The 25925-nt window shown below is 42.8% G+C and overlaps 1 protein-coding gene across 6 annotated transcripts in view; it reads right to left on the minus strand.

Annotated features, from left to right (window-relative positions):
• CSGALNACT2 (chondroitin sulfate N-acetylgalactosaminyltransferase 2) overlaps window positions 1–22772 on the minus strand; it is a 36684-nt gene extending 13912 nt beyond the window's left edge. For 2 of the 6 annotated variants that reach the window (XR_007507222.1, XM_049809849.1), the window contains exons 1-2: window positions 22538–22562; window positions 2703–3954 (exon numbers count right to left, since the gene is read on the minus strand). Coding sequence is in view for 4 of the 6 variants with exons in the window: in XM_049809849.1 (XP_049665806.1) it covers window positions 2703–3360 (658 nt within the window). In the remaining 2 variants the exon portion in view is untranslated. Of the gene's footprint in view, window positions 1–2702; window positions 3955–22537; window positions 22592–22720 lie in introns of those variants that run through there. The other 4 variants (XR_007507223.1, XM_049809851.1, XM_049809850.1 and 1 more) reach the window with 3 other exon arrangements.
• Between the last annotated feature and the right edge of the window lie 3153 nt (window positions 22773–25925).

A 25925-nucleotide genomic window follows, 5' to 3' on the forward strand; every position in this document is an offset into this window, starting at 1 on the left:
CAATGTAAATGCTCACGAAGAACTTCAGACATGCTCAGTGGAGATTAAGAGACACCATCAGGTAAAATTATAAGAAAAGAGATTCTAACCTTATTTAAACAGCCACCAAATTCTCTAAGGATTTACTAATACACCTGAGAGTACATACCACAAAAGATTACATAGCTCAGGGTTTAGTTTAGTATTTCACAAGTCTAGGAAAAAAGCTGAAATAATTCCCAGAACCAAACCTTTACCTACATGAAAATTTAGCCTGTTGAGGTAGGAAGCTAGAAAGCTTCCAGAATAAAAATGCCTGTTTCTAGTTCAGCTTGTACTTGTGGCACAGTTTTGTGGGTAATTTTTTGTAGATAGATATGCATTAGTTTTGAGAAAAAATTCCTGCAAGTCAGAACAAAAGCAAAATCAGTTTACCTATATTAAGCATAAAATACAATGATCATGTACTAACTAATGCAGTCTCATGTTTTCTCTTTTGCCCTAGGACCAAAAAAACCAATCCACACACCAAATTTCTCAGTTTCCTGTTTCAGATTGTGTAAAACTCTAGTCTTAGTCCTAAATCACTTATTACAAAATAATCTATTAGCAATTGAAGAAGATACTGAACTTAAATCATTTATTTTAATTCATGCTGACTTTAACAAACTGTTTTTCTAAATGAGCAATGCTAATCCAGCAACAATTTAGTTGTGCTCTTCGGACAGTTACAGGATCTGCTGTGACTTCAGTAGATATACCAAGTCTGCTATGAAACTTGGTCCCACCAGTTTATGATAGCTTAAGGGAGCAGTATTTTCCAAATGGAAAGGCATCAGCTTTCCAAGTAGACTTCCATCAAACGAGGATGCACAAACTGACAACAGAGGTAGCATGCTAGAGCCCAGTCACAGGGCTGCAGGGCGAGGGACCTGCAGGTACCACTACCGGCTGGTTCCATTTTTCACCCCTAAGTTTTGGAAAAATAGGAAAAAAGGTATAAATATTCAGAAGCAGCCTTTTTTTGCTGACCCAGTGTCTAAATTAGCCAGTAGTATTCGCACATACAAAAAACAGAATACCCACACAACCCACAACTTTGGTCTAAAAAAAGACACTGATATGTATCACTATGGCTAGTTGCTAACACACCATAGAAGAGCTACAGCATAAAAATACTTTCCTTTTTCTATAGTTTCTTTAACTCTATGCTTGAAGAGTCTGCCTTTACAGCAAAAGAAAATTAGTTTGATCTCCAAAACCAATCCTCAATATACTGGTGTGAACAGAGGCAGAGGTATGAAGTACAGCTCTAAGGTCCTAAATCTGCTTGCTTTCTTAAGAGGTCTGCAGTCATTAAAGGTAGTACACCAAGAAAAATAAGCAGCTATTTTGGTAATGGCAAAAAAAAAAATCCACTAGAGTATAAGCAGTATCTAAAACAGCAAAGGAAAGCAGCTGCACACTTAATATAAAAAGAAAACAATTATAAGACTGCAAGAATGAGTACCTCCAGATAAAATAACGGTCTTAAGTGAAAACTGTACTAAAATCCTAACACTGCACTGGCTGTATTATGCTGACACAGCTGAGTGGATTTTACACCCTGCCCCACCTTCTGGAAGGAAGAAGAGTACTTGCATTAAACTTTAAACACAGTAGCTGTTAAAAGCAGAGACTTTTTGTGCTTCAGACCAATTACATCATCTTACACTGAAAGAACTGATTATTTCAAGGCCAACGGTACCTTTCTCCAGCATGTCTGCTTAATAGTGCAGACATCAGTACTGCAGAGATCCAGAATCCCTTTTGCTCTTACAGTAATGCTTTTATAACATGGTCCAACATTTGGGGTTTTTATGGCAGCATGAACTGTATTTAATACTGTAAATACAAAAGAGAGGTACTAGGGCAGTTTTTGATAATACTTATCTCCATCAGCATTACACTACCTTGAAAGCCAGTGTCTATAGGAATTATCACTAATGCCTCTTTTAAGGGTGTCACTAAGTGTTGAAAGCATAACTGCTATATTTGCTTTTATAATAATATGTGTTCTGTAATTAAACTTACAAGCACCGAGAGAGAACTGAAGACAGAACAAGAGAACAGTTCAAGGTTGCACAGCTTAGCGGACCCCGTAACTAGTAAACCATGAAGGGTCTATTCAGGGCACCAAGTTTTCAGCTGACATGACCAGAACACGTTAGCCTACCTATGTTCTCCCTCCAGTACGAGTATGCCAACTCCAAGAGGGTCAAAAGCCTGAATATTAACAAAAAGTGGCATAGAGATGAGTGAAGAAAAACCCTGTAGCTTCATACTGAATTGCTTAACTACGCAGAAACAAGAGAGATGAATCAAATTTCTCCCTCCTGCTGCCACCAGTTTCACTGGAAGTCTTTCAGTTATTTAGTACCATAAGCAGTTGTGTCACACTGACTTCAGCTACAATCAATTATGAATGCCTCAGTATTTTAAGCGGATACAGCTTCTCCCGTACACTTCTTATGAGCTCTTCTTCTGAAATGGACTTCTTGCTCCCTACTCAAAACACAAGATAATGAAGCAGCAATATTCTCATCATTAGAAACAAAGGTTCTGACTGTGTAATTACTGTTCAAGACTATATTCATGTAGGTAAAACCCCTAAAAATACAAACACCATTAAATGCTTGTTGTGACATTCTGTTAATGGGCTGGAACGCATGTAATAAACATACCTTCTATAAAATCATTTTCACTATACAGCTGCCTCTCTCCTACTCCATCATCTTCATCTTGTCCATCTTCTTCATCTGGATTATTGATAACTTCTAGGCCAGCCTCAATAACTTCCACCAATTCATCTCGTTTATCCTTTCTAACAGGTTTCTCTTCTGGATGCCGAGTGAGCCCCATCTCCAACTGGAATACTTTCATGGACGTAAAGCTTTCAAAAGGAATGACGCCATATTCACTAGGCAGTTTGGCCCCCACGCTCACCTCAGCTTTGTCAATCTGGGAATGAAGAAACTCTAGGAGATCATTGGATGCTTGTTCTTTGGTGCCCTGGTAGTTCATACCATTGACCTTGGGGCTCTTCTTTTCCTGCAGGGATTTCAATTTATCACTCATTTCCTGAAGCTCTTGCTTTAACTGGGCAATCTGACGTTTCAGACTGGTAGCTCGGTTTTGATAATGCTCTTCTTGTTCCTGCAAGAGAGCTTGATAGTACTCTTTACCCATGTTTTCGCCTACAACACCAGGTAGAGATCCATTACCATCTGTTTGTGGAGCACATTCGAGCAAATACATAAGCAAGACTAAACTGAATAGTAAAGCAAGGCCCACTAATAGCCAACGAGTCCTGGCTTGAATTACTAAGCCTCTTCTGGGCATTCTCGTATTATTTCCGTTTCCAATCCAAAAAGATGACTTATCTGCTCATGCCTTCCAGGGAACATTACCCCAGAGGTCAAATCTTAGAAAGAGAGAGAAAGCATAACCATAATAGTTACTACAAGTTTTGATAAAGTAGCTGATGAGTGGTTTTCAACCTTTGCCTTAATCAGGGTCATTGCAGAGACACAAATCTGAAGTTCCTATGTCATCCATAACCATCAACTGTAAGTTTTGTTGATGCCATACAATTTGTTCAGGATTTCCTACCTCAAACAAAAAACCCTGCAGAGGGGGTGGAAGATGGAAGACACCAGCAAGGAGTCATATTTCCATTCCCTAATTCAACCCTAGTTGAAGGCTTTTAGCCTATATGAAGTCCAATGAGGAAAGTCTGCAAAAGTCATTTTATAAGCTTTGAATCGACAGCAATTTCCCACCCCCCATGCGTGAGAGCAGTCTACAGTTTAGTAACAGTAATTTTCATTGGCTAGTCTGGCTTTTCCTCTGGCACTTGAGTATTTTATTCCATTTCCCCCTTTATTCCACTTTCCTTGGAATCTGTGGTCTGAGTCAGCAAAATGAAGACAGAACCTAAAATTAAAAGAAAGGTGCATATTAGAACTACAAAGCAGCTGGTCATTTGGAAAACACATGAACAAAGTTGTAACGCATGGATGCAAAGGATTGCTGGGGAAAGGGGTGGGAAAAGGAGAAAGAAAACATTATTTCTTTCCATTGCATTACCCATCAATGATTCCCTTTGGCATAGCATCTGGAAAATAGCAATATGGACAGTCTAACAAAATACATTTTTCACATAGCTAGCTAAAGCAGTAAGGGTTCTTCTAGTCTCATCAAGTTCTATTTGTTTTAACTCCCCCATTCCTTCTTGGGTTTTTTTGGGTTTCCTCCCCTCTGTGGGAGGAAAAAACCACCAACAAAACCCATGTCCTTCCTACTCCTCTAAACTAAAAAAAATTCCAAGAACTCTTCTGAAGCAGCAGCAGAAGAAGCTTGCATTTCCATTTGCTTTTCCTTTAAATAAACATCTTTTAGGGAATAATTATTCACTCATGAATAAAGTATTGCAGATTTAAATATCAAAGTTCACAGAAACAGAATTTCAGAATAGGCCAAATTCAACAGAAATTCAAACCCCAATTCCTGATTGATGAAAGGGAGACTCAGACTATCCATTCACTAACATTTCCACCTTTTGATTTGGGTAGGTGTTGTGGTTTAACCCCAGCCAGAACTAAGCACCATGCAGCCGCTCACTCACTTCCACCCCCCCACAATGGGATGAGGAACAGAATCAAAAAAAAAGGTAAAACTTGTGGGTTGAGATATGAATGACTGAATAACAAATAAAATGTAATACTAAATAACAACAATAACAATAAGAAATGTAATAAAATAATTTAAAAAAACACCCAAGAAAACACAAGAGATGCACAATGCAATTGCTCCCAGCCAACTCCCCCCAGTTTATATACCGAACATGACAGTCTATGTTATGGAATGTCCCTTTGGCTGGTTCAGGTCAGCTGTCCTGGCCATGCTCCCTCCCAGCTTCTTGTGCACCTGCTTGCTCACAGGGCATGGGAAACTGAAAAATCCTTAACTTAGGATAGGCACTACTTAGCAACAACTAAAACATCAGTGTGTTATCAACATTATTCTCACACCAAATCCAAAACACTGTACCAGCTACTAAGAAGAAAAATTAACTCTATCCCAGATGAAACCAGGACAGTAGGCCAGCATGAAGAGGTGTTGACCATTTGCATGGGTCATCCTCTTACACCACTGACCAAACGGGCTGAGAGGAAAATACCAGCGAAAAAGACTACAGTTAGGCAAGAGGAGGATACCAAAAATCCCACTCGGCAACAATAGTCAGCAAAACAGTTTGTGGGCCTCTTCAATGACAGCATAAAGAGCTAAGAAGTAAGCTCAATGCACGTTAGTTTACTTTCTAACACTAACAAAATACTTTTGTTTAAAACTTTGTTGTAGAAAATACGCTTATTAAAATTTATCCAGGGATCTATTAGTTCTACATCCATTTTGACTGTGTTATGTAATTATTGTCTGGGGGAAGTTCCAGGACTTGAGTAAGTTCAGTTTAGTTTCAGTATGCTTACGAAATTAGAAGAAATTGCCTACTCCAATACTCCTTATATATGGAGTATAAGTCCATATATAAGTCCATTGTTATCCTTATATAACAATCTGGTTGGACAGATTGTTATCTAACACTGCCAGCAGCCAGAAACCCCGTCTTCCATCCTTGCAAATGAGTCACAGTGCCACCATGCACTCTATGTGTTTACAACAAACACCTTGCAACATTTGTCCCCAGTCATGTCCTTGTGACATTTCTCCCTTCCCATTTGGCTTCCAGCATCAGGATATTGCTTTAGTGAGAACCAGGTCCCACGATCGGTGCTATCATGATATTCAGCATCCTCATTTGCAAGAAAGCTCCAATTACAGGGTCTGAAAGATTAAGTAATTTATTCATACTACCAACACCAATGCCTGCAATAGCTGATCCTAAGTTTGTATGCATGGCATGCAGACTGAGTTTTGCAAGAGCTGCACACCTTGGAGTTGTCTAGCTGAAGCCTACAGGGCTGCTTCAAGCAGCCGTTACCATTTCTAGTCCCTGCCTATGACCCTGTTCACAAATAAATTGGATCCATTATGTAGAAACTCTTAATACAGCAGCTTAAAGGGAATAGTTATCTGAAACTGAAGCCTTTTGAACTCATGTAAAAAGCTACTGGACACTTTGGTTTGAAATAAGTAACAGTTTTGCCAACTGAATTCTAGGTGACATCTTTTTAAGTCCAAATAAGACAGAAATTAGTCACTCCTCACTGCACAAACACAACATTATATAAATGCAAGTTAAATGCCTATAAAGAGTGATAAACACCAGATGTATCTACAGACTATTGACCAGGGTCCAGATGTGGTGAATCAAGGGAGACAGAGAAAAAACAATCTACAGGATAAAAACAGTTCACAGAAATGATGTAATATCATCCTAAGCTCTCTTTAGTACAAAGTTGCCTATATGATGTTTTTTCACATTTCTTCCCGAATTCCTGTTCTGTTAGACTGCAAAAGGTGAAGCCACAATTAATAACATAAGAAACTGTATGTTTATTTAAACCTAGATAAACCTACTGCTAGACTGCAGTAAAGCCACCCTAGATAAACCTACTGCTAGACTGCAGTAAAGCCACTGCATGCAGAAGCTGGCACATCTTAGATCAGTCAAGGCATACTGAAAAATGATCAAACTACCTGACTTGCACCCAGTCCCATCTATTTTTCACTGCGCAGCCTTATTACTGCTGTCAAGAACAAGAGCATTTCTGCATTGCTGTATACACAAACACAGCTACCGTTCCACTACAGAAATCAGCTTTTCAAGTTATGAAGACATGCTTTTGGTACAGGGGACATGGTAGGAAACAAGGCTGACTCTTACGGCTCAGCAGGACATGAAGAAGAGAGCTTTGTGTTTTTCCTTTACCTTTCTCCTCACTTTTACAAGATAATTGAAGAAAACGAAAGCATGTACTAGAAAGCAGGAACTGGTATTTCTAGTTGAGACTGTCTTAAGAGATTATTTGGGCTACCATGGTACAGTTTGATAATGGGCAGTGCAGGCAGCTGCAAACCACGGCCAGATTTGGTTCATAACTGAACCTCTAACTTAAAGCCACCTAAGTCACACAACCTCCTACCACCATGGGCTTTAAACAATCAGTAACTGTTGTTAAGTGATAAATAGACACCCCTGGGGCTGGGACATTAGCCTAGTAGGCCTTTATTCAATTCTTGCTCTACCAATAAATTGCATTGTGTTCACTTTCTTTCGGTGTCATTCATGTTTTAGAAGCAAATGACAACAGACTTCCTGATGCGGTGTCAAGAGGACACAATGTACTGGGAGATTAAGATTCCCTCACACAATAGCACGGGGCAATGAAAGAACAACTCTGTTCTTAACTTTAACTGTGGCCAAATATACGTCATTATGGTAAGCATGGATTAAGAAAAGTCAGCCCACCTCCACGGGGAGTCGCCGCTTGCATTGCATCACGAACCCAAGAACAAAAGACTATGAAAAACTGCAGATTTCTGAGCCTTCCTACTGGCACTTTACCTATTAACACTAGAGGGCTGTTCTGTGGAGCAGTGCCTTAAGGGGTGCTTAGGGAAGGGGAACAATACGCCATTTGGAAAGCAATGGAAACTACACGTGGTGAGCTGTAGAGCTCCTGGTTCTTTTCCTTCTAGGCTCTAATTAGTCCCTCATTAGTTGAAACCCTTTTCTAGAGAGCTACTAACAATCTTATTAACAAGACAGCCTTTTTTTCACAGAGATGGGCCTTGCCTATTTATCTTTGACAGTTTTTGTGCAACACCATAAAGAACAGGCATTTCTCCCACTACAGCTTCCCTGTGGCCTTTAAAGGCAAGGAATGTTTGTGCAACCAGTTATGTTAGACAATATTTTAAATTGCACATGGAGAGCTGAAGGGGTAAGTTAGTTTGCTAAAGCAGTGGGTACTGAGACAATCTGGACATCTCTCATTTTTTCCCCCATTATTACTTCTGCTGAGAAGAGTCATCATAAAGGAGTCAGACACAGATTTCATCTTGCATCTCTCAAGGAGTGAAGCCAGTAAAGAATCTTAGCTTTCATCCCATCAGAAAAGGAGGGTTTACAAGCCCTCTATTTCACCATCCTCTCTTTTCAGAAAAGCACTAGTTTTGCATATTTACAACCCAAATTTGATATGAATCAGGTCTGGCACAGCACTATTTTAGGCATTCCAGTAACTACTCCCAGGCTGTAGAAGATGATTACAAGAGAAAGCAGGCTGTGAAACCTCAGAATTAACAAAAGCACACAGGATCCCAAGAATCACAATAGGAAAATTAATTCAGTGTCACATGGTACATTCTGAAGTTTATAAAAAAACCAAACACATTACCCAGAAATAAGTATTCATGCAGAAGTCCCTGGGATCAGTGTTTCAGTGTTTAAAGATTAAGTTCCAAATCTTTACATTGCACATGCTGATATTTCACTTTATTTCAAGTCTTCAAAACAGGTCTATTTGCAATACTCCCCATCATCGCCAAAGAATGAGATTTCTGAGGCTTATACAATGCTTATAAAGATTTGCAAGTTTTCCAGAAGCAACTGGTTGTTATTCTTTCTGCATTTTCAGGGCCTTATGTATATTCAACTATGGAAATGTTTCTTTTCCTTACAAAAGAGCTCATTGATTCTCTAAGCACAAGGGAATAGACCAGCATGCTAATTGAAAATGCTTTTAAATTTGTTTTCATTATATTAGCATTCTGTTTTGGTTCCTTGTTGCAAAGGATGAATATGTCTTCCTAAAGAGGGGAAACATTCACACTTAAAGCGGTGACCTAATTCAGTATGCACTTGGCTTCATGCCCGACTGTACGGACATTCCTCATTTTAGCATGTTCTACTTTAGACATGTCCTTTTAGTTCAGCATGCCCTAGATGGTCATAGCTTAGCTGCTTATGAAATTCCAGCTGATTTTCATAGTTATTTTATTGTTCATAATTTCACCCAGATGCCACAGAGATTCACTGTCTCAAACCCCCTCCACACACACATCCTTCTCTCTTTGGCAAGTTATACAAGGAAAACATAAGGCCCAATATCACCACTTGAATATTCCATCTTACTCTTTTTCAGAGCGACACTGAAAACAGAATTGCTTGTGAACATTACAGAAACATTGTGCACAGTTATTTTCTCACTTGCTGAAACCACCACAAAGTTGGCTGTCCTTGCTGTCACAGACAATCTGCATAAATCCTAGTGAGAAACCTCAAAACTGTACCTTAAGTATGCAGAAACACATCATGTCTGCTTAGACAGTCTGCTGAGGTATAGCTTCAGAAAAGACACAAAGAAATTTGTTCAGGGCTTTATTATACAGTTCTAGAAAATAAGTACCAAAGTCAGATGTTTCTGCTGTTGGGAAGGTTAATAGAAAGGGAAAGGCAATGAAGAGAAAAAATATCCAAGGGAAGAGTTAGAGGCTGTAGTTCTTACTTTCCACAGAAATCAAATCTTTATTCTAGTACCTCACCCTCACTGGACTGACTGTAAATAACATTTTTTAAGCACAATTCCACCATCTGACTTGCTTTCAGCTACAGCTCTGCCTTCTCAGCACACATGCGCACACACACACACACGCACTGCTGGATGGGAGAGAAGTGGAAAGCCACTATCAATTTATGGAAACAAGATCTACATTCAAGAAAACCAGCAGGAAAGTGAAAATAATCACAAAATATTTTAGACCTTACCAGTTTAATAATATAACCTGAAGAATCTGAAAGTTGTGCTTATACACATTGTAACCACTGCCCACAGTAAAGCAATCACATCAGGCAGAAGCAGCAGCTTATTTTCAACTTTTTGAAAGTTTAGAGCATAATATGCTGTTCCAACACATCACAACATCCAAGTTTAGTATGTAAGCACAGAACTGCAGCTTTGCTACTTATGTTATCCAACAGACACTAAAGTGAATTTTTCTTCCAGCCACCTCTTACGATTTTCATCAAAATTTCCTGGTGTCCTCCTCTGTACCTTCCCAGTATTCCCATCGCATGGCATAATAGCTTGGCATGCTCATGGGGACAAACCTGTATAGGGCAAAACCTGTAAGAGCACACACCAGCACTCTTCAAACAGGACAGAGCAGTTTCTACCTAAGGTTATTTTTCCAGACATTGCAGATCTAAACCAGAAGTCCAAGATTTAAAAAAACAAACCCCAAACAACAAAACAAGACATCTGCCTTAGGAGACAAGGTAACAGAAGCAGCTCTCCATCAGATCTAACTCAACCCCACAAAATGCGTGAACCTTAATTCTTATGAACTTATCAGCTCAACCTGGTTGATAAATACGAAAAATGGTTGCATTCAGCTCGTGCCCATCAGTCATGTGGCAGACTCCAAGCAGTATCAGATATGCAGTCATCTGTGTTACTGCAGTCAGCCTCACCTGACTGCTCATCAACTAACAACCCGGGTTAATGCTGAGCTATCAGTTTAGCACTGCCCATATTGACTCACAGGTTAGGGGGTTTTTTGTGTCCCTCAGCTTTGTTATAAACTCCCACTGGTAAACACTGCCAAAGCCGTAGTCCCATGGAAGGGGCAGGGGGACAACAGTGACTGCACACTGATCACCGAACATCTTTGTTAATTTTTAACTAGAGACACAGAAATAAAAAAACCACCACAGTGTCAGCACAAGAATACTGCATTATACACTCTCTACAACTACCTGAAAGGAGGCTGTAGTGAGGTGGGTGTCAGTCTTCTCCCAGGTAACAAGTGACAGGACAGGAGAAAATGGCCTCACATTGCGCCAGGGGAGGTTTAGGTTGAATATTCAGAAGAAATTCTTCAGCTAAAGGGCTGTCAAGCACTGGAACAGGCTGCCCAGGGAAGTTGTGGAGTCACCATCCCTGGAGGTATTTAAAAGACATGTAGATGTGGTTCTTAGGGACATGGTTTAATGGTGGACTTGGCAGTGTTAGGTTTACAGTTGGATCTTAAAAGTCTATTCCAGCCTAAATGGGTCTATTATTATGAACAGCCTCTGATGAATTATGAAGTGCTTGAGCATATCTGCAATAGGTAACTTCATGCATTTGTTTAGTTCCTAAATGGGAAGGAAAAAAATGCATGCCTTTGGCACAAAGATCATAGTAGTGCTCGTAGTACACCAGGGGCTAGTAGTTCAGGCACGGGAACCTGTAGGAAAAAGCTGCTTCAGTGATGGATGACAACTGCAGGATTTATTACTCAAAAAATAATATTCCCTATGCAAATGGCTTATTTTACAAAAGCAACATCATTCTTTTGCCAGCAGAAATGCTGTGCTGCAACATAAAATGAAGACGAACCTGCCACAAATTTCCACTGTCACATTAGAGACTCCAGTACAGAGGGAAGATATACAGGGTTTCTTATCTCCCTTCTTTCACGCAATAGATCAACTCACTCTCAACACTAGAGAGAGACTTTATCAGTAAGAAATTCTGCCTTTTCTCAGGCTCTGATCTTGTTTACTAATTGCATCTTTTCAGGAGATGCAACTGAAGCAGCACATTTTATACTAGCCTTCTTTAAGAAGAAAGTATAGAAAAGAGTAGGGTGTCATTTTTATAGTGGAGTTCAATCATTGTAATATCAAGTCTACCTAGGTTTAGCCTATGAAGGACAACCAAGCAGGTCTTGCTCTTTACACCCTTCCCAAACCCTCTCTTGAAATATCTGCCTCAGTTTCAACAAGTTCACCAGCATGTGTTTTTACAATAGCAATGCAGACCATCAGGGCAGCGTGAAGGACCCGCCCTGCTCCTGCACCACATACATGACCAAAAGATAAATCAGCATGCCAAGCTGACAGAACAGGAAATAATACAGGTTTTATTGTCTCCGTTCTCAGTGCTACAGCAAACATAGCAGAGAAAGCAAGCAGGTGGTGATATCCAACAACCTAGAAATGGTGATGGTTTTGCCACAACAGTCCCTTGAAAAAGCAATCATGCTGTCATCCTCAAATGAAGGAAACGTTAACTGCAGTGAAACGGCTTAAACGCAATTCTTACATAATCTACTGTGAAATGACAAGGAAAAAAAATGGCCTTTTGCTGAAGCGGTTTTATCTCCCAGAAGTTAGAGAAGCCAGCAAATTACTGTCTGTCCTGGCACTTGTTCCTACACAAAACAGAATCCATTACATAGTTAAGTGGACAAATGAAAGAACGCTATTCACATTATTTACTTTTTACCTAATCCAAAATAAGCAATGAGCTTATGAATAGGAGCCCTGCCTCGGCTTCAGTGAAGCCAGAGCAAGCCCATTTGCCTGGAAACTGCTGAATTGAAATTGGAACTTGAAACCCACTCAGCTACACCTTAACCACACTGGCCAGTTATTACTCTATTTCAGATAAGGCCAGGAAATAAAAGTCAGCTCATAGTCACTTTACTGTTTTTATGAAGAGACATCTGCTTGGCAAGAAAGCTAGGTAAAATGTCCTAGCTAAGACTAGGTGAAGGAATTTTGTTTGTTTGCTTGTTTGTTTTTAAGTTACTATTATTGAATAGCAGTCCTGAAAGACTCACTACATTCAGCTTCTGTAAGATAAATAACTTCTATTTTACACACCTTTTCCTATAGTTTATGCTATTTAGCTTGCTGTAGGCGTTATTCCCCTTTCTAAATTTGGCAAAAACCCACAAACTCCAAAGTTAGAGAAGCAAGTCTTCTTCCCCTTACTGTAAGGGAATTGAAGAAACAGCAGTATTATATGACTACACTTATTTTGCCTAGCCTCTAAGTTGTTAAAGTTCAACCTAGAAATGGGAACAAAAGCACAAGTAGCTAGCTACCTTAGTACAGTTGTCAAGGAAGCACTTTCTACTGGTATTCCTAACATCTCATAAACAATAAGTCATTTTTTACATGAGCATTAGGCAAGAATCTGACCTACTTTTATCACGTGCTTTGCAATAACCCTATTAACAACATACTGTCCATGAGGGCCTGTAGAAATTATATGGGCAACTGTAACATGGCAGCGAGGTGGGTTCCCAGTCCAGCCACACCACCTGAGAGCAACCTTACCCAATTGATGGCACTGCTCAGGTCTGTTCACTGAAGGCTGGCAGAACCTTGAAACAGTGCATCTAACACTGCACCCTCCATCAAGGGCAAAAGGACAGCTGTGTTACTGCGGAGGACAGCTTAAGCAAAACTACATCACAGGTATCATGGCAACTTTAGCTTATCTTCAAAGATGCACAGTAGTCTCTGAGTACGTGCAACAAAATCTTTATACTCCTTTCAGTACGATAGAGCAACAGCTGCAGCAAGAAGCAGAAGTAAAACTTAGGATGCCCAGTAGTCTTCAAACAGGTAATGCTGTAGGAGGGTTTTTTGTGTGCAGGAAAACAGTCTGTTTTCAAAGGACAGAAAAACCAGTTACACTTAAAGTGCAACACCTTACAGTGAATGAGTAAAGGTAAAATACTATTTAGACAGCCAAAGTACATAAACATCTTAAAAGGCCCCAGCTAAGTAATTCCCCCATACAAGATGAACATGTTCCAGCTAGCACAACAGAACAGTAGATGATCTCGTGTACGCAGCATTTGCACAGCATACCTACATTTTCACTGATGCCATTTTCTATTCATTAAAAAACCCAAACACTGAGAATGACTGAAATTGTCCATTGTGAGCATGGTAGCAGGCGAAAACTAAGAGCTGATAATCACATGGCTTTCTTGGAACTGCTTCACCCAAGTACCACATCTAACTACATTCTCAGAATCAAGTCTTATTCTGTTTTCTCACATCTCTCTAATTACTATCTATTTCTTGATGCATGGAGATTGAGACAACATAGTTACTGTATCCTGAGCATAGTGAAAATATATATGCCAATATATGTAAACTCTTGTGCTATTTTTAAAGGGTAGTTGTCATCCAAGTTTATACAGAGCCAATGGAAGTTTTCCCACTGTGGGATGTAAGGAGAGGGGTCATGCATCCACTTTCCTTACACTTGTAAAGCAAAACTGAAAATGCTGTAGAGCAAACCAGATTCCCTTTGAGGCTCTCAAAGGTACCTAACAGGTGGTTATCACATACAGATTTCTTTTTTTACCCAAAAAGGACAGTTCTTAGCCAGGCTGTTCTTTCTAACAGTTGCATAGCTAATTAGCCAGCATTTTAAAAAGCAGTTAGAGACAATCCTGTGGAGGAATTAAAATGTTTTGGGCGGTTTTTTTTTTAATTTTCTGTAATTTTTCTATGGTAAGAGCTGTACTATTTTCAAGAAGGTAAAAATCCAGGTTATGATGCAGTTGTAGAAGTTGAAGTGAAAACAGTGAGAAGTTAAATTCTCGAGTGCACCTGACTTTCTTAAAAAGACTTTCAGACTTCTATTAATATCTGCCTTCAAAGCAGAAACATATAAAGGCAATTGATTTAAATGTCATTAAAAAGTTTCACTGGACAACCGTGCACCAAGTACTACCACAGCAACGTTCTCATTGAAGTTATGATTTACTGCCAGATTTTGTGGGGATACCATGGACCAAGTAATATTTGCATAGAAATCTCTTCATTGCAAGTTTGAAGAGCAATAAAACTCCTGAAGTGATCACTGGAAGACACTTCTGTGCCTTTTGTCCAACTGGTAGTCTGGCTCAAGAGTTTTAAAATATCTAAAACCAGTTTAAAAAACAAATTGATACAGAAATTGTGAGAAAAATAGTGCCTTGAAAAATCAATCATCCTAAAGTTTTTCTTAAACAAACTGAATTGGCTAGCTTAAATTCACATGTGTAATTCAAAACTGGGCTCACTTTGCTATTCCTCAGTCCATGAATCTAAGATGGAAGGAGAAACAGAACCTAGATATATTTTTAGAATGGCTAAAAATCAACATAGTAGTTAAGGTTCTGCTTTCAGCACAAATCAGCCATGAATATGTCACCAGAAGTGAAACCTGGATGCCAAACGATTGAGAAACATCTGGTGCATTCCAGAAGCACAGCTAGATACACTGATGTCATCTGTAATTTTTCAATTTGACATTATAAATAAGCATTAACTTACTCTTAAAGGACTAGCAATACCAGGCTTCACTGAAAGCAGAGAAGCTAGCAGCTTGTCAGAACTATCTTGATACTCTTTCTTTTTTTTTTTTTTTTTTAAAGTTGCCTTGCATTGAAAAAGATACCAGTATGAAAAATAGAAACACCAAACACTCAACACTTCACATTACTCTGCTCCATCTCTCTTTGTTTTGTTTTTCAAGTCCCTGAAGTCAGTCTTTGGACCACTTGGACCACCCTTCCTTCTCTTCAGGAAGAGATGATCATGATTTGGAGGGGAGAGAAGCTAGGAGTTTCTGTAAACCTGTTTTTGCAGGTTCCCTGCGCCATTCTTCCATTGTGCTCATATTCCACAAGTTTCTGGGGTTGTTCTGGTTTTTGGGTTTTTTGTTTGTTTTCTAGTTCTGCTTCACAGCAGGGACATACAGGTTGTTACCACAGACACTTGTCACAAACTATTCTAAGTGTCACATTTGACACATAGTCCTACTGTCAGCAACTTCTGTTACATTTGAACATTGGTGTAAAGTTCTGTTACCTTCTCCTCTTGTCACCTCAGTCAACTTAAATCCCTATCACACTTATACCTCTCCACCTAGCTAGGTAAAACTCTAATAGAAGCTCAGGATCTTACACAACTAAGGAGCAACTCTGAAGGGTTAAATGCAAAAAATTCAGTCATTGGATTATATCTGAAATCTGAAAGAAAAAAAAGACCCGAACAAAGAAACACACTCAGTAGCACTTAAGAGCAGAATCTAATACAGCATTCTGGATGTTAAAATTCAGTCCTGTTCCAAACACTGGGAGCACTGGGGCAGAGTTTGCCCTGCACAGACATCTTACTGGAGCACTGCTTCCAGACTGTGCTGGGAAAAGGCAGTCACACCTGTCATGCCAGCCTCTGTCCAGCCGGAACCAACCCCAGCCGATACTCATCCTCTTACTTTGCAAATTGTAAGTCTTCTTCTGAAGACTTCTATCTGTATCAGAAGCTCCCAGATCACATGGAAGATGGACTAAACTGCTATCACTCGGCAGTCTTAAGTTCCCCTCTACCAGAGCACTAGGAAGACACGCAAGCCATCTGCTGCCCCTGAGGCTGTGAGTAGTATCAGCAGTGCTGACAAGTGTCTTACAATTTTTGACACCGCTGCTTGGGGAAAACCTTTAAGAGTCAGCAGTAGTGCTACCACAAGTCATCTGAAAGCTATCACCCAAAACACTCTTACAGGACAGACTTTATTTCATAGAAACTGATGTCATAGCCCTCCATGAAATTCCAGAGACTCTAAACCGTGCTCAAGGCTAGCATTTTGTATTTTCAGAATGAGCTTCAAAAGACAAGCTCATTTACCTCATTTCCTCTGCTTTAATGCAACAGTGTTCCCCATGAGTTTCAGTTGCTTCCTGTGCATCGCTACTCAACGCCTGCCCTTGTAACAGCAAGGCAAACTCAGCCCAGAAGAATTGGGTATTATTTCTACTGTTTCTACTGTTGTGGTTTAACATGAGCCAGCAACTAAGCACCACGCAACCGCTTTCTTGCTTCCCCTCCACCCAGTAGGATGGGGAGAGAATAAGGGGGAAAAAAAAGTAAAACACATGGGTTGAGATAAGAACCATTTAATAGTACAGAAAGGAAGAAGATAATAATAATAATAAAATTACAATAATAATAAAATAATTGGAATATACAAAACAAGTGATGCACAATGCAATTGCTCACCACTCGCCAACCGATGCCCAGTTAGTTCCCGAGCAGCAATCCACACCCCCAGGCCAACTCCCCCCAGTTTATATACTCAGCATGACATCACATGGTATGGAACATCCCTTTGGCCAGTTTGGGTCAGCTGTCCTGGCTGTGTCCCCTCCCAACTTCTTGTGCCTCTCCAGCCTTCTTGCTGGCTGGGCACGAGAAGCTGAAAAATCCTTGATTTAGTCTAAACACCAGTTAGCAACAATTGAAAACATCAGTGCATTATCAACATTCTTCTCACACTAAACCCAAAACATAGCACTATGCCAGCTACTAGAAAGAAAATTAACTTCATCCCAGCCAAAACCAGGACACTACAAAGATACCCATATGCAAACACCAGATGCACACTGGAGTAGCAGAAAATCCGCCTGGTTAGCCACCCTGCTACAATTAACTATCACACATTAAATGTCATAGGATGTACCCACAACATCTACAAATGGAATTATTTGCAGCACTTCTTACAGCAGCACCTCAGCCATCAGCTTTAAACTCTCGCAGCTTCCTGCAACTACACACCTGCAAGCTAGAAACTGTCCTTCCATGTCTTTCTCTTGCATCTGACACCTGAAAAATTATTAGGGCCATTTTTTCCTACAAGATTATCTGGGACTGGTCACCCTGATTTCCAGCATAATATGTTAAAACAAAACTCGCCTAGCTTTGTACACAACATTTTGAAGAACTTGGGTCTCCTACAACTTTGATCTTTTATGAAAGCACTGATGTACTGTCTTGACAAAAAGTATGATCAACAGCACAGACACATTAACCTCCTTTTGTGGTTGATGTTCATTTGCCAAAGTTAAATCCAAGAAGCAGCTATCTATACAGGGATAAAAAACCCTAAGCTGTTTAGCAATTTTACTTGGAAATATTTAATATGTGCAAGTATTGTGTTTCTAAGTCCACCTTTAACTCCTTGCTGTTCTGTATCATATTATTTTACCTTTGAACACATGAGAACCAGTCCTGAGTTATGTTCAGCTCAGAGGACTGTTGCCTGTGACAGCCACTCAGTATGTGGCAGGACCCATCTCCAGAGGATTCATTAGCCAAGAAAGAATTTTACTGCTGTTCTACAACTGGAATATCAGTTTCCTTTAACAGAAATTCCCTGCAGTATGGCAAAGGGTAAAATTAGTTCCCTTCATTTTTGGGAGGATGCGTGCCAAATGTGTCTGCCTGCCCAACTCTCTCCCCGCGTCAGTCCAGCCATCCCTATGCTGCTGAGACGGCTGTGCTACTTCAGTTCTGCACATTTCTTCTTAAACTGCCTATTGCATACTTGCATTCAAACTCCCATGGGTAAACATTCTTGCCCCTCCATCTACTGAAGTAATGCATTAATTGACAGCTTGGGTCATTTTTGGCCATGGTAGAGAAGCTGATGGGTAGACTCACTTTCGACACCATAAGGACACGTATGCTGGCCATCAGGTGCTGATCCAGGCTTTCCAGACAGCTGCCCTAAGTGACATCCCTACCAGGAAGCCCTATACCATAAAGCAAAAGGATCCTCTTCCAGAAGCTGCTTTACCAGTGGAATAGCACCGCTAAGTACGAGGAAGAAAGGGCAAGAAAAACAGTGAAGACAGACCTGCCCTTTATCACCCACCCACTCCACCAGTTAAAGATTTGTTTAATACGAAAGAGGAAGAAGGTGAAAGAAAAACACAGGCGGACCTGCCCTTTCTGTCACCCACCAACATAGCTGCCAACAGGATCCTCAAATGCACCTGAGGAGAGATGCCCATCCACCACGGCAGGCCAGGGAGGCAGACAGCATCCAGACCAAGAACTCCCCAGGACCACGGTGGGCAATTAGACCCAAGAGGAACATGGTGCTGGAAGGCATATGTACTGCCGGCAGATGCTAATGAGTAAACAGGCCAATCACTGTAGTTATTTTTTATTACAGTTGGAGATGATTAAGAATGGCAGGAAATGGTTAGGTAAAAAAAAGTACGTGCAAGATTTCCTCACATGATAGGTTCCTCGCCTCAAGTCATATTCGGATGCTCTGAACTTCGCTCCGCAACACTGATGTTCCATTGATGCTCCTTCCAATGCCCACATTTGCACTCCCAGCACCTGCAACGGCTTGCCAGCTTTATCAACTCGCTAGTAAGAGTTTTAGAGCATTTGATTTGTGAATGGGAAAAGCCTTTAAAAACAGGTATGGTAAAGCAGAGGTCATTCCAAGCTATTCTTCCCACCATACTCCACTCTGAAATAATTGTGGAACAAATGCCTCCTGCCAGCCTTACCATACACAAAAGAGAAGCAGTATGGACAGCCTAGTGCCAGTGTAGAAAGAGTACAAGCTTCTCACACATATTTTAGTGTGCCATATTTTCACATGCAGCAACATCTTCCAGGATTAGGAAAACAGCTTATTTTCCTTTCCCCTTGAACCTTGATCCTTAGTGACTACGTATAGCCTGCAATAATTATCTAGTTACTCTTTTTACAAAAAAAGTTTCTCAGCTAGCAGTGACCATCAGAACCACCAATTAGACACACAACAAGGTGTAAGATACCCAAGAACTACTAAGCCATCTAACCCACCTGCCTACATTTTTAGGTATATGCAAGATACCTCCAGCCTTACTAAAAAATTTTTTAAACAGGCTTAGATGAAAGCAGCAGCTAGATGCACCTAAAAAAGGCCTCAGACAGCAAGAATCCTGTCCCACTCCTTCTGCACCAGAAGACACTCACAAGGGGGGCTGCAACTTGCAGTACTGTTCCTGCCTTCAGAATTGGGTTTTTTTTTCAAAAGAGCTTAATAAAAAAGAAATTAAGAGTATTAAAGTCATTGTACACTTTCAAATTTTTCTAATAAACCATAATATTGAATGGAAGTGTTAGGCTTTTCTAGTCATCATTCAAAATGAAACTGTTCTGGCAGGCAGTGAGAAGTGCCCTTCCGCAAATTCTTCTTACAAGCCGTGGCTATAACTCAGAAGTAAAACTATATTCCCATTCCCCCACAAAAGCATTACATTTCTGAACATCTTGTGAGTTACAATTTCATTTTCCCATTTCCAGCACCAAGTTTGCAAGAACATAATTAGCTGCACAGATAAAGCACAGTATTTTTTTTCTTTTTTTTTTTTACAAAAGCTATTATGCTCCTGAAACATTTTCTTTCCATTGTGCCCTTTGAGAACTCTTTCTTTTTTTAAAGACTTTTTTTTTTTTTTTAAAGAAAGTCTTGAGCTTGAAATACGTGTCCGTTTGTCATTTTATTTTTCCAGATGCAAGATTATTATGGTCTCTTCCCATACATTCATTCTGGAGGGCTGGTCCTCTAAGAGGGTAGAAGACAGATGAACTAACTGAAAGCCTATCAGCTTCAGGGCCACCCAAATCCTTATCCAGAGCCTGAGTTTCATCCCACCTCCATGATCCTGCTTCAGCATTATTTAGAGAGAAAATACTGCAAGTCATGAAGCTTCCTTCATAACAACAGACTGTTTCAGAGTTAAAAAAAATATTGTGCAATTTGTCTTCTGCAGTAAAAAAACCTGGCCTCATATTTCTCATACCCTCCCTCCCTCAAGTTTAGGTTTGTGTTTTGCAAAAATTCAGGTCATTTTGCCGATTCCTTCTACAAAGTGGTCCACGGAACACTTCTGGCAAGCATAAAAGTAGCAGACTGTGGTGCAGGGGTAGAAATTGTTGTGCCAGATATGCTTGCAGGTTTTCTTGGCAACAGACCACAGCTACTTATCATTTAACTATGCCCTCAGATGATGTTTCTCACTGACTTCGGAAGACCCATATCCCGGGGCTGGAACTTAAAAAGCAAAGAATTTAAATTCAGGAATAACTTGCTGCAACTTCGACCATGATGCAGCAGCCTTAATGATAGGTTTGGAGTTTTCTGGGTTGTTCGGGGTTTTTTTGGGTTTTTTGTTTTGTTTTGTTTTGTTTTTTTTCCTTCTCCCTTTAATCCTGAGGAAGACACTGAAACAAAGTCATGGGATCAAGAAGGGAAAGAACTATTCACAATCAACTGATCTTAATCACACTTAAGTTTTCATGTGTTTCCTCCAGGAACAGACAAGCTAAGCAATTTCTATGTGCCGTACAGTCATGTACTTCAAAAACATCGTTCTTCCTTCCATTCCCAGCTTACCTAGGGTTTAGGACAGTGGTGGTGTAGCAACACTCAGTGTGGGTCTCCTGATCCTTACTGTAAGGACTTACTGGCAAGAGTCTCCCATAAAAGCCTCAGGGTATAATTGAAGCTAACACTCCGTCCGCAAAACGCATCTACCTCCACTGACAGCTACTGGGAATACTTCCAAGCCACTGTCTTTGACAGTGTTTGGGGACTCACTATCTAGCTAATAAATAAAGGGCAGCCAGAAGTTCCCTTCAAACACACTGAAGCAGGATAGGAACTTTCAGCTAGCACACGCTGGAAAAGAAGAAACTGTCTTACTCACGGGCCCTGGCATTTACAGTCTCCAAGAAATAAAAGAATGGGAAAAAAACCCCAAAAACCAATTTTTACTGCATGACCTTAGCCTGAGGGATATTCACTCTGTGTTAAAACCACCCCACTCTTTTTGCAGCTCTTTCGAGTTACCCATCAGAGCAACAGAACACACTCGGTCCTTATCCATCATCTACAAGCTTAGCAGAAGAGATCAGTGTCTCATCTCCACCGGATAGAGGGATGTGAAAACACCACAAACTACAAAACCACAGAATAAAGTACATGTTAATTAAGCAGATCTTCACTGAAAACACCTAGTATCACATTTAACATTTTGTATACTCAGCTTTAAAAACTGTCTTGCAAATTGCAACCCCCCTGTTTCTGCTTTAGGATTCCTCCTAGAAGTGAGTTAGTCTCAGGATTAATAGACTGGTAACAACGATACCATTTTATTTTTGATGGTCGGCATCAAAAGGTTCCAACTTTCAGAGTTTGCAAGAGCACAGAACTACTGAGCAAGGACCTGACTGACAAAAAGCAGGAGAGGTAAGCCATAGTTAAGCAAGTCTCAAGATCCCGCTAAAAGTAACTATGTGCCCTCTCAACCACCCTTTCCCCTATTCTGCAGGGGGGTGGGTGTTGATGGAAAGAGTCGGTGTTTCTAGCAGTTTGAGCAAGTTCAATGCGAACCCCTAGCAGCCCACGCACTGGATGGAACGGGGCGGTGACAAGCCGACCGCTCGGGCTTGGCACTATCACCAGTCACGCCCGGCTGCAAGGGGACGAGGCAGGCCGGCCGCGATGCTTTCCGCGGAGGGCTTCGACCTCGCTGCGTTTCCCACCCCGTCTCCAGACGGGCGCAGCCCCACAAACGCGCTCTCCGGCACGTTTCAGGCTACTTCACACAATGGGAGCGCAGCCGCCAGGAGGAAGAGAGACGGAATTTATCGTTGAGGCAGCGCCAGGATAAAAACCCCATCAGGTTTGCGAGGCCCCCGCCACGAGGCCGTTCCGGAGCAGCCCCGGCGAGAGAGGCCGCGGCTCCTCGCCCCTCGGGCACCGCCGGCTCCCCCGGCGCCGGGCGGGCGCAGCAGCCCCCCCCCCTCCCCCGGCCCCCCTCCCCGCCGCCCACCGCCTCAGCCCCGCCACACGCTCCGCGCCGCCCGACCCGCTGCCGGCCGGCAGCCGGGCACGGCCCGGCCGCGGTGCCCGCTTACCCGCCGGGCTCCCGCGGCGCCGCTCGGCACCTTTCCCCGGCGGCAGGGAGGCGGCCGCGGGCCAGCCCCCTCGGCGGGCGGAGGCCGGCGGGCAGGTGAGGGGACGAGGAGGCGGGCGGGGAGGGCGGCGCGGGGCCGGGCGGGCGCACAGGCGCGGGAGGGGCGCGGGGCGGCCGTACTCACCGCGCGGGCCCCGCCGCGGAGCCGCGGCCCCACTTCCTGTGCGCTAGGAAACGGGCGGGCGGGGCGCCTCCGCCGCGGCCCTTAAAGGGGACGGCAACGGCCGCCCCCGACCGCCTCCGGGGCGGCACCGCCCGCCGCCGCCGCCGCGCTGGGGGAGCGCCGCCCCGCCCCGCCCCGCCCCACCCCCCGCACGTGGCGGCGGCCCCCGGCTGCCGGCGGAGGGGAAGCGGGGGCGGGGGCGCCGCTGCCCAGCGGCCGCGGCGGCCCGGCCCCCCGCCCCGCACATCCCGAGGCCGAGAGCTGGCCGTTAGGAGCGCGACACGCAGCCCCGCGGGCGACCGCCAGTAAGCAACGGGCGGATCTCGCGGGGAGCGCGTCCCGGGGCCGGCCCGCTCCTCACCGCAGCGCGCCGGGCCACACGTGAGGACCCCCACCCGATCGCCTCGGCCGCCGCGGGGCGAAGGGCGCGCCTGAGGCCCGGCCGCGGGCGCTGACCCGCAGGCTTGCTCGGCGCCCCCCGCGACGGGAGCGGCCGCCGCGCCGCAGGGCCGTGCTGGCTCCGTGCGCCCTCGGGCCTGGCAGCCCCCGCCTCGCACAGCTGCCCGGTGCGGACGGTGCCGGTCACCCTGTGGCTCGGCGGGCTTGGGCTGCTCTCAGGCAGGGCAGGGCACGGCCGCGGCGCCGCCGAAGTAGGGGCGGCAGGCGCTGCCGCTGAGCCGGCTGCGGAGGCGAAGGGAGGGCCGGCAGCGGCGCGGCCGCGCCGCTTTTCCGAACGCTAGCGCGGCCGCGGAATCGCGATGTGGCCTTTGTGCTGCAGGCGCAGGGTCTGCGACAAGCGGAATTTACTGACCCGTATCTTCTACTTGCCCGAACGTTTACTTACAGTTCTGTATTTCCGGGAGAAGGTGTCATTGTGTTTTTGTTATTATTATTTTTCTGCAGGGCTTGACCTGAAGGGAAGCCAGGCTTAGGGTCTCGTGCCCTTTTCAGCCATCTGCGTGAAGGGCGGCCTCTAACAGCTCGAAAGGGTAAGGCCAAGAACAGTTCAGGAAACGGGTACGGCAGTAGTGTTCTTTCATAACTGTATGTCAAGTGCGACCGGCCCCGCTCATCAAAACCAGAGTCAAACGCACTCAAAAGCAAGTAAAGGCCTATTCTGTAAAGACCTGCACCCCTCGCTTGGCATGACTCTGCTGGTTTGCCTGTGACTGCTCGCCTGCCTGAGAGAAGAGGTAGGCACCAAGTGCTTTCCAGCGTGGAGCCCCCCATGGCCTCAGCAAGCAGAGGTTGCCTCCTCTGTCACGCCGTTGCTCTGTCGAGGTCTGCGCCCCATTTAGCACAGAGCAGCCCTTTGTCTTCAGGCAGACGGAAACCCGTTCGTTCATAAACAGCTGTACTGCACAGCCCAGGAGGGGGCTGGGTGTCCACAGACCTGGCCTGTTCAGTCTCGATCTCAAGGAGCCGGACAACAAAGATCTTTCCAGGGAATACCTTAAATAAAACGGTGATTATAAATAGATAGGGTTTTTCCATATGGACTGGGAACCCTCTTACTGCTCTTTGCTGTCAGACTCCACTTCACTGCTCTGGTCCATTAATAGGGAAAGCACACTTGGCTGGTGTGACCAGCTGTCCGTGCGGGCCCTTTCCTATCGTTTGAAGCTTGTCATGAGGCTGGATCGTCAAAAGTCGGGTATCCATCAAAATACATATAGGAAGAGGCTCATGGAGAAAGAGTTATCATAAGGTTTTAGATTTTCGTGTATGCACTCCTGAAACTAGGTAGACATGGGTTCATTCCTTTTTTTAAGACGGTATGTAAATACACTACTGTTTTAAACCTGACCTCATGCAGAATTTCAGTGTTGTGTATTCCAGGTGACTGTTGAGTACCCCTCAGCTCCTGCTTGTCTTCTGGGTTGCGGTAAATGGGTATGAGTTTACCAGACACCAGTGTTATTTTACTGATACTGGAGACCGCAGTGTTCTGTAGACATAATATTATTTGGAAGTACAAGAAGATAACAGAATGGAAATAACTGAAATTACTGATTTCATTCAGTAACGCTACAATGTAGATCTCAAACTCTGACAACCTTGCATCACCCACTGGTTGGTCTACAGAGAGCAACCGGACTCTGAATATTGTCCTTCAGGCTTCCCAGGTACCACTTTCCTACACGAGAGCTAGTTGCCACTATGCGGGGAGATTTCTACAGTGCGTTACAGGAGATCGTACACAGAATATTTTTTCTTCTCCTTTTAAGTGCTGGTTTCCTCTGTTTACCAGAGTTCCTTCACTTCCAGAAATACTATTTTATTTTTTTCAGATTGAGAGAAGGAAGGAAGAATGGGTTTCTTAAACTCTGGTAATAACAACTTGGGTATTCATAGTCGTCTCTGTATAATAGGTCTACCACGGCAGGAAAAATGATGTTTTCGCAGTGATGTTGTGTATAACTTCCTGACTCTTCTAACAGAATGAGCGAGTCCAAGATTAGACATTCCTTCATAACTCAGACCTATATTTATGCTGACAGATGTTACAGTTCCTGTTTGGTGTTAGTCTTACAGGCCTACAGAGGAATTCCTGGTTTGTTTGTGAATAAACCAGGCAATAAAACGTTTAGCAAATGTCTGTGTTTTAAGACACAATTCATTTCAGCCTGGGGATTCTCCTTAGAGAGGTATTTGCAGACCTCCGAAAGCAATAGGTGTGTGTGTATATATATATATATGTGACACAGCTTTGAATGGTATTAAAATATTATGATAGGATGATTATTTTAGAGATGTAGAGACAGACTTTAAAAATGTTTTGCTAAACTTCGGTAAACAGTGTTCTTAAATTGGTGCAGTTAGGGGAAAGGAAGTGGCTGGCAATAGCTGATTCAAAAAGAAGAGTTTTCCAGAACAGCATTAGGTCCAGCCTCTAGTGGTTTTTGGTGGTTTTTATTTTCTTTTTTTTCTTTGCCTTTTTTTTTTTTTTTTTATTAGCTTATGTGTGGGCTGGAGGGGAAGAAACAATACAAAAAAAGAGAGAGGAGCTCATCTGAGAACATGATGCTGAAGTGAAGGAGTAATGTAAATGAGAGAGAAGGAAGAAAAGCAATCCTTCAACAGTGGATATTTTTGTTCTCTTATCCTTTCGAGCCAAAAAGAGATGTGTATGTGGAATAAGAAAAATGGTCTGTTATTTTGCCTG

The sequence above is a fragment of the Accipiter gentilis genome, chromosome 9, assembly GCF_929443795.1.
Source record: "Accipiter gentilis chromosome 9, bAccGen1.1, whole genome shotgun sequence".
Classification (NCBI taxonomy): Eukaryota; Metazoa; Chordata; class Aves; order Accipitriformes; family Accipitridae; genus Astur; species Astur gentilis.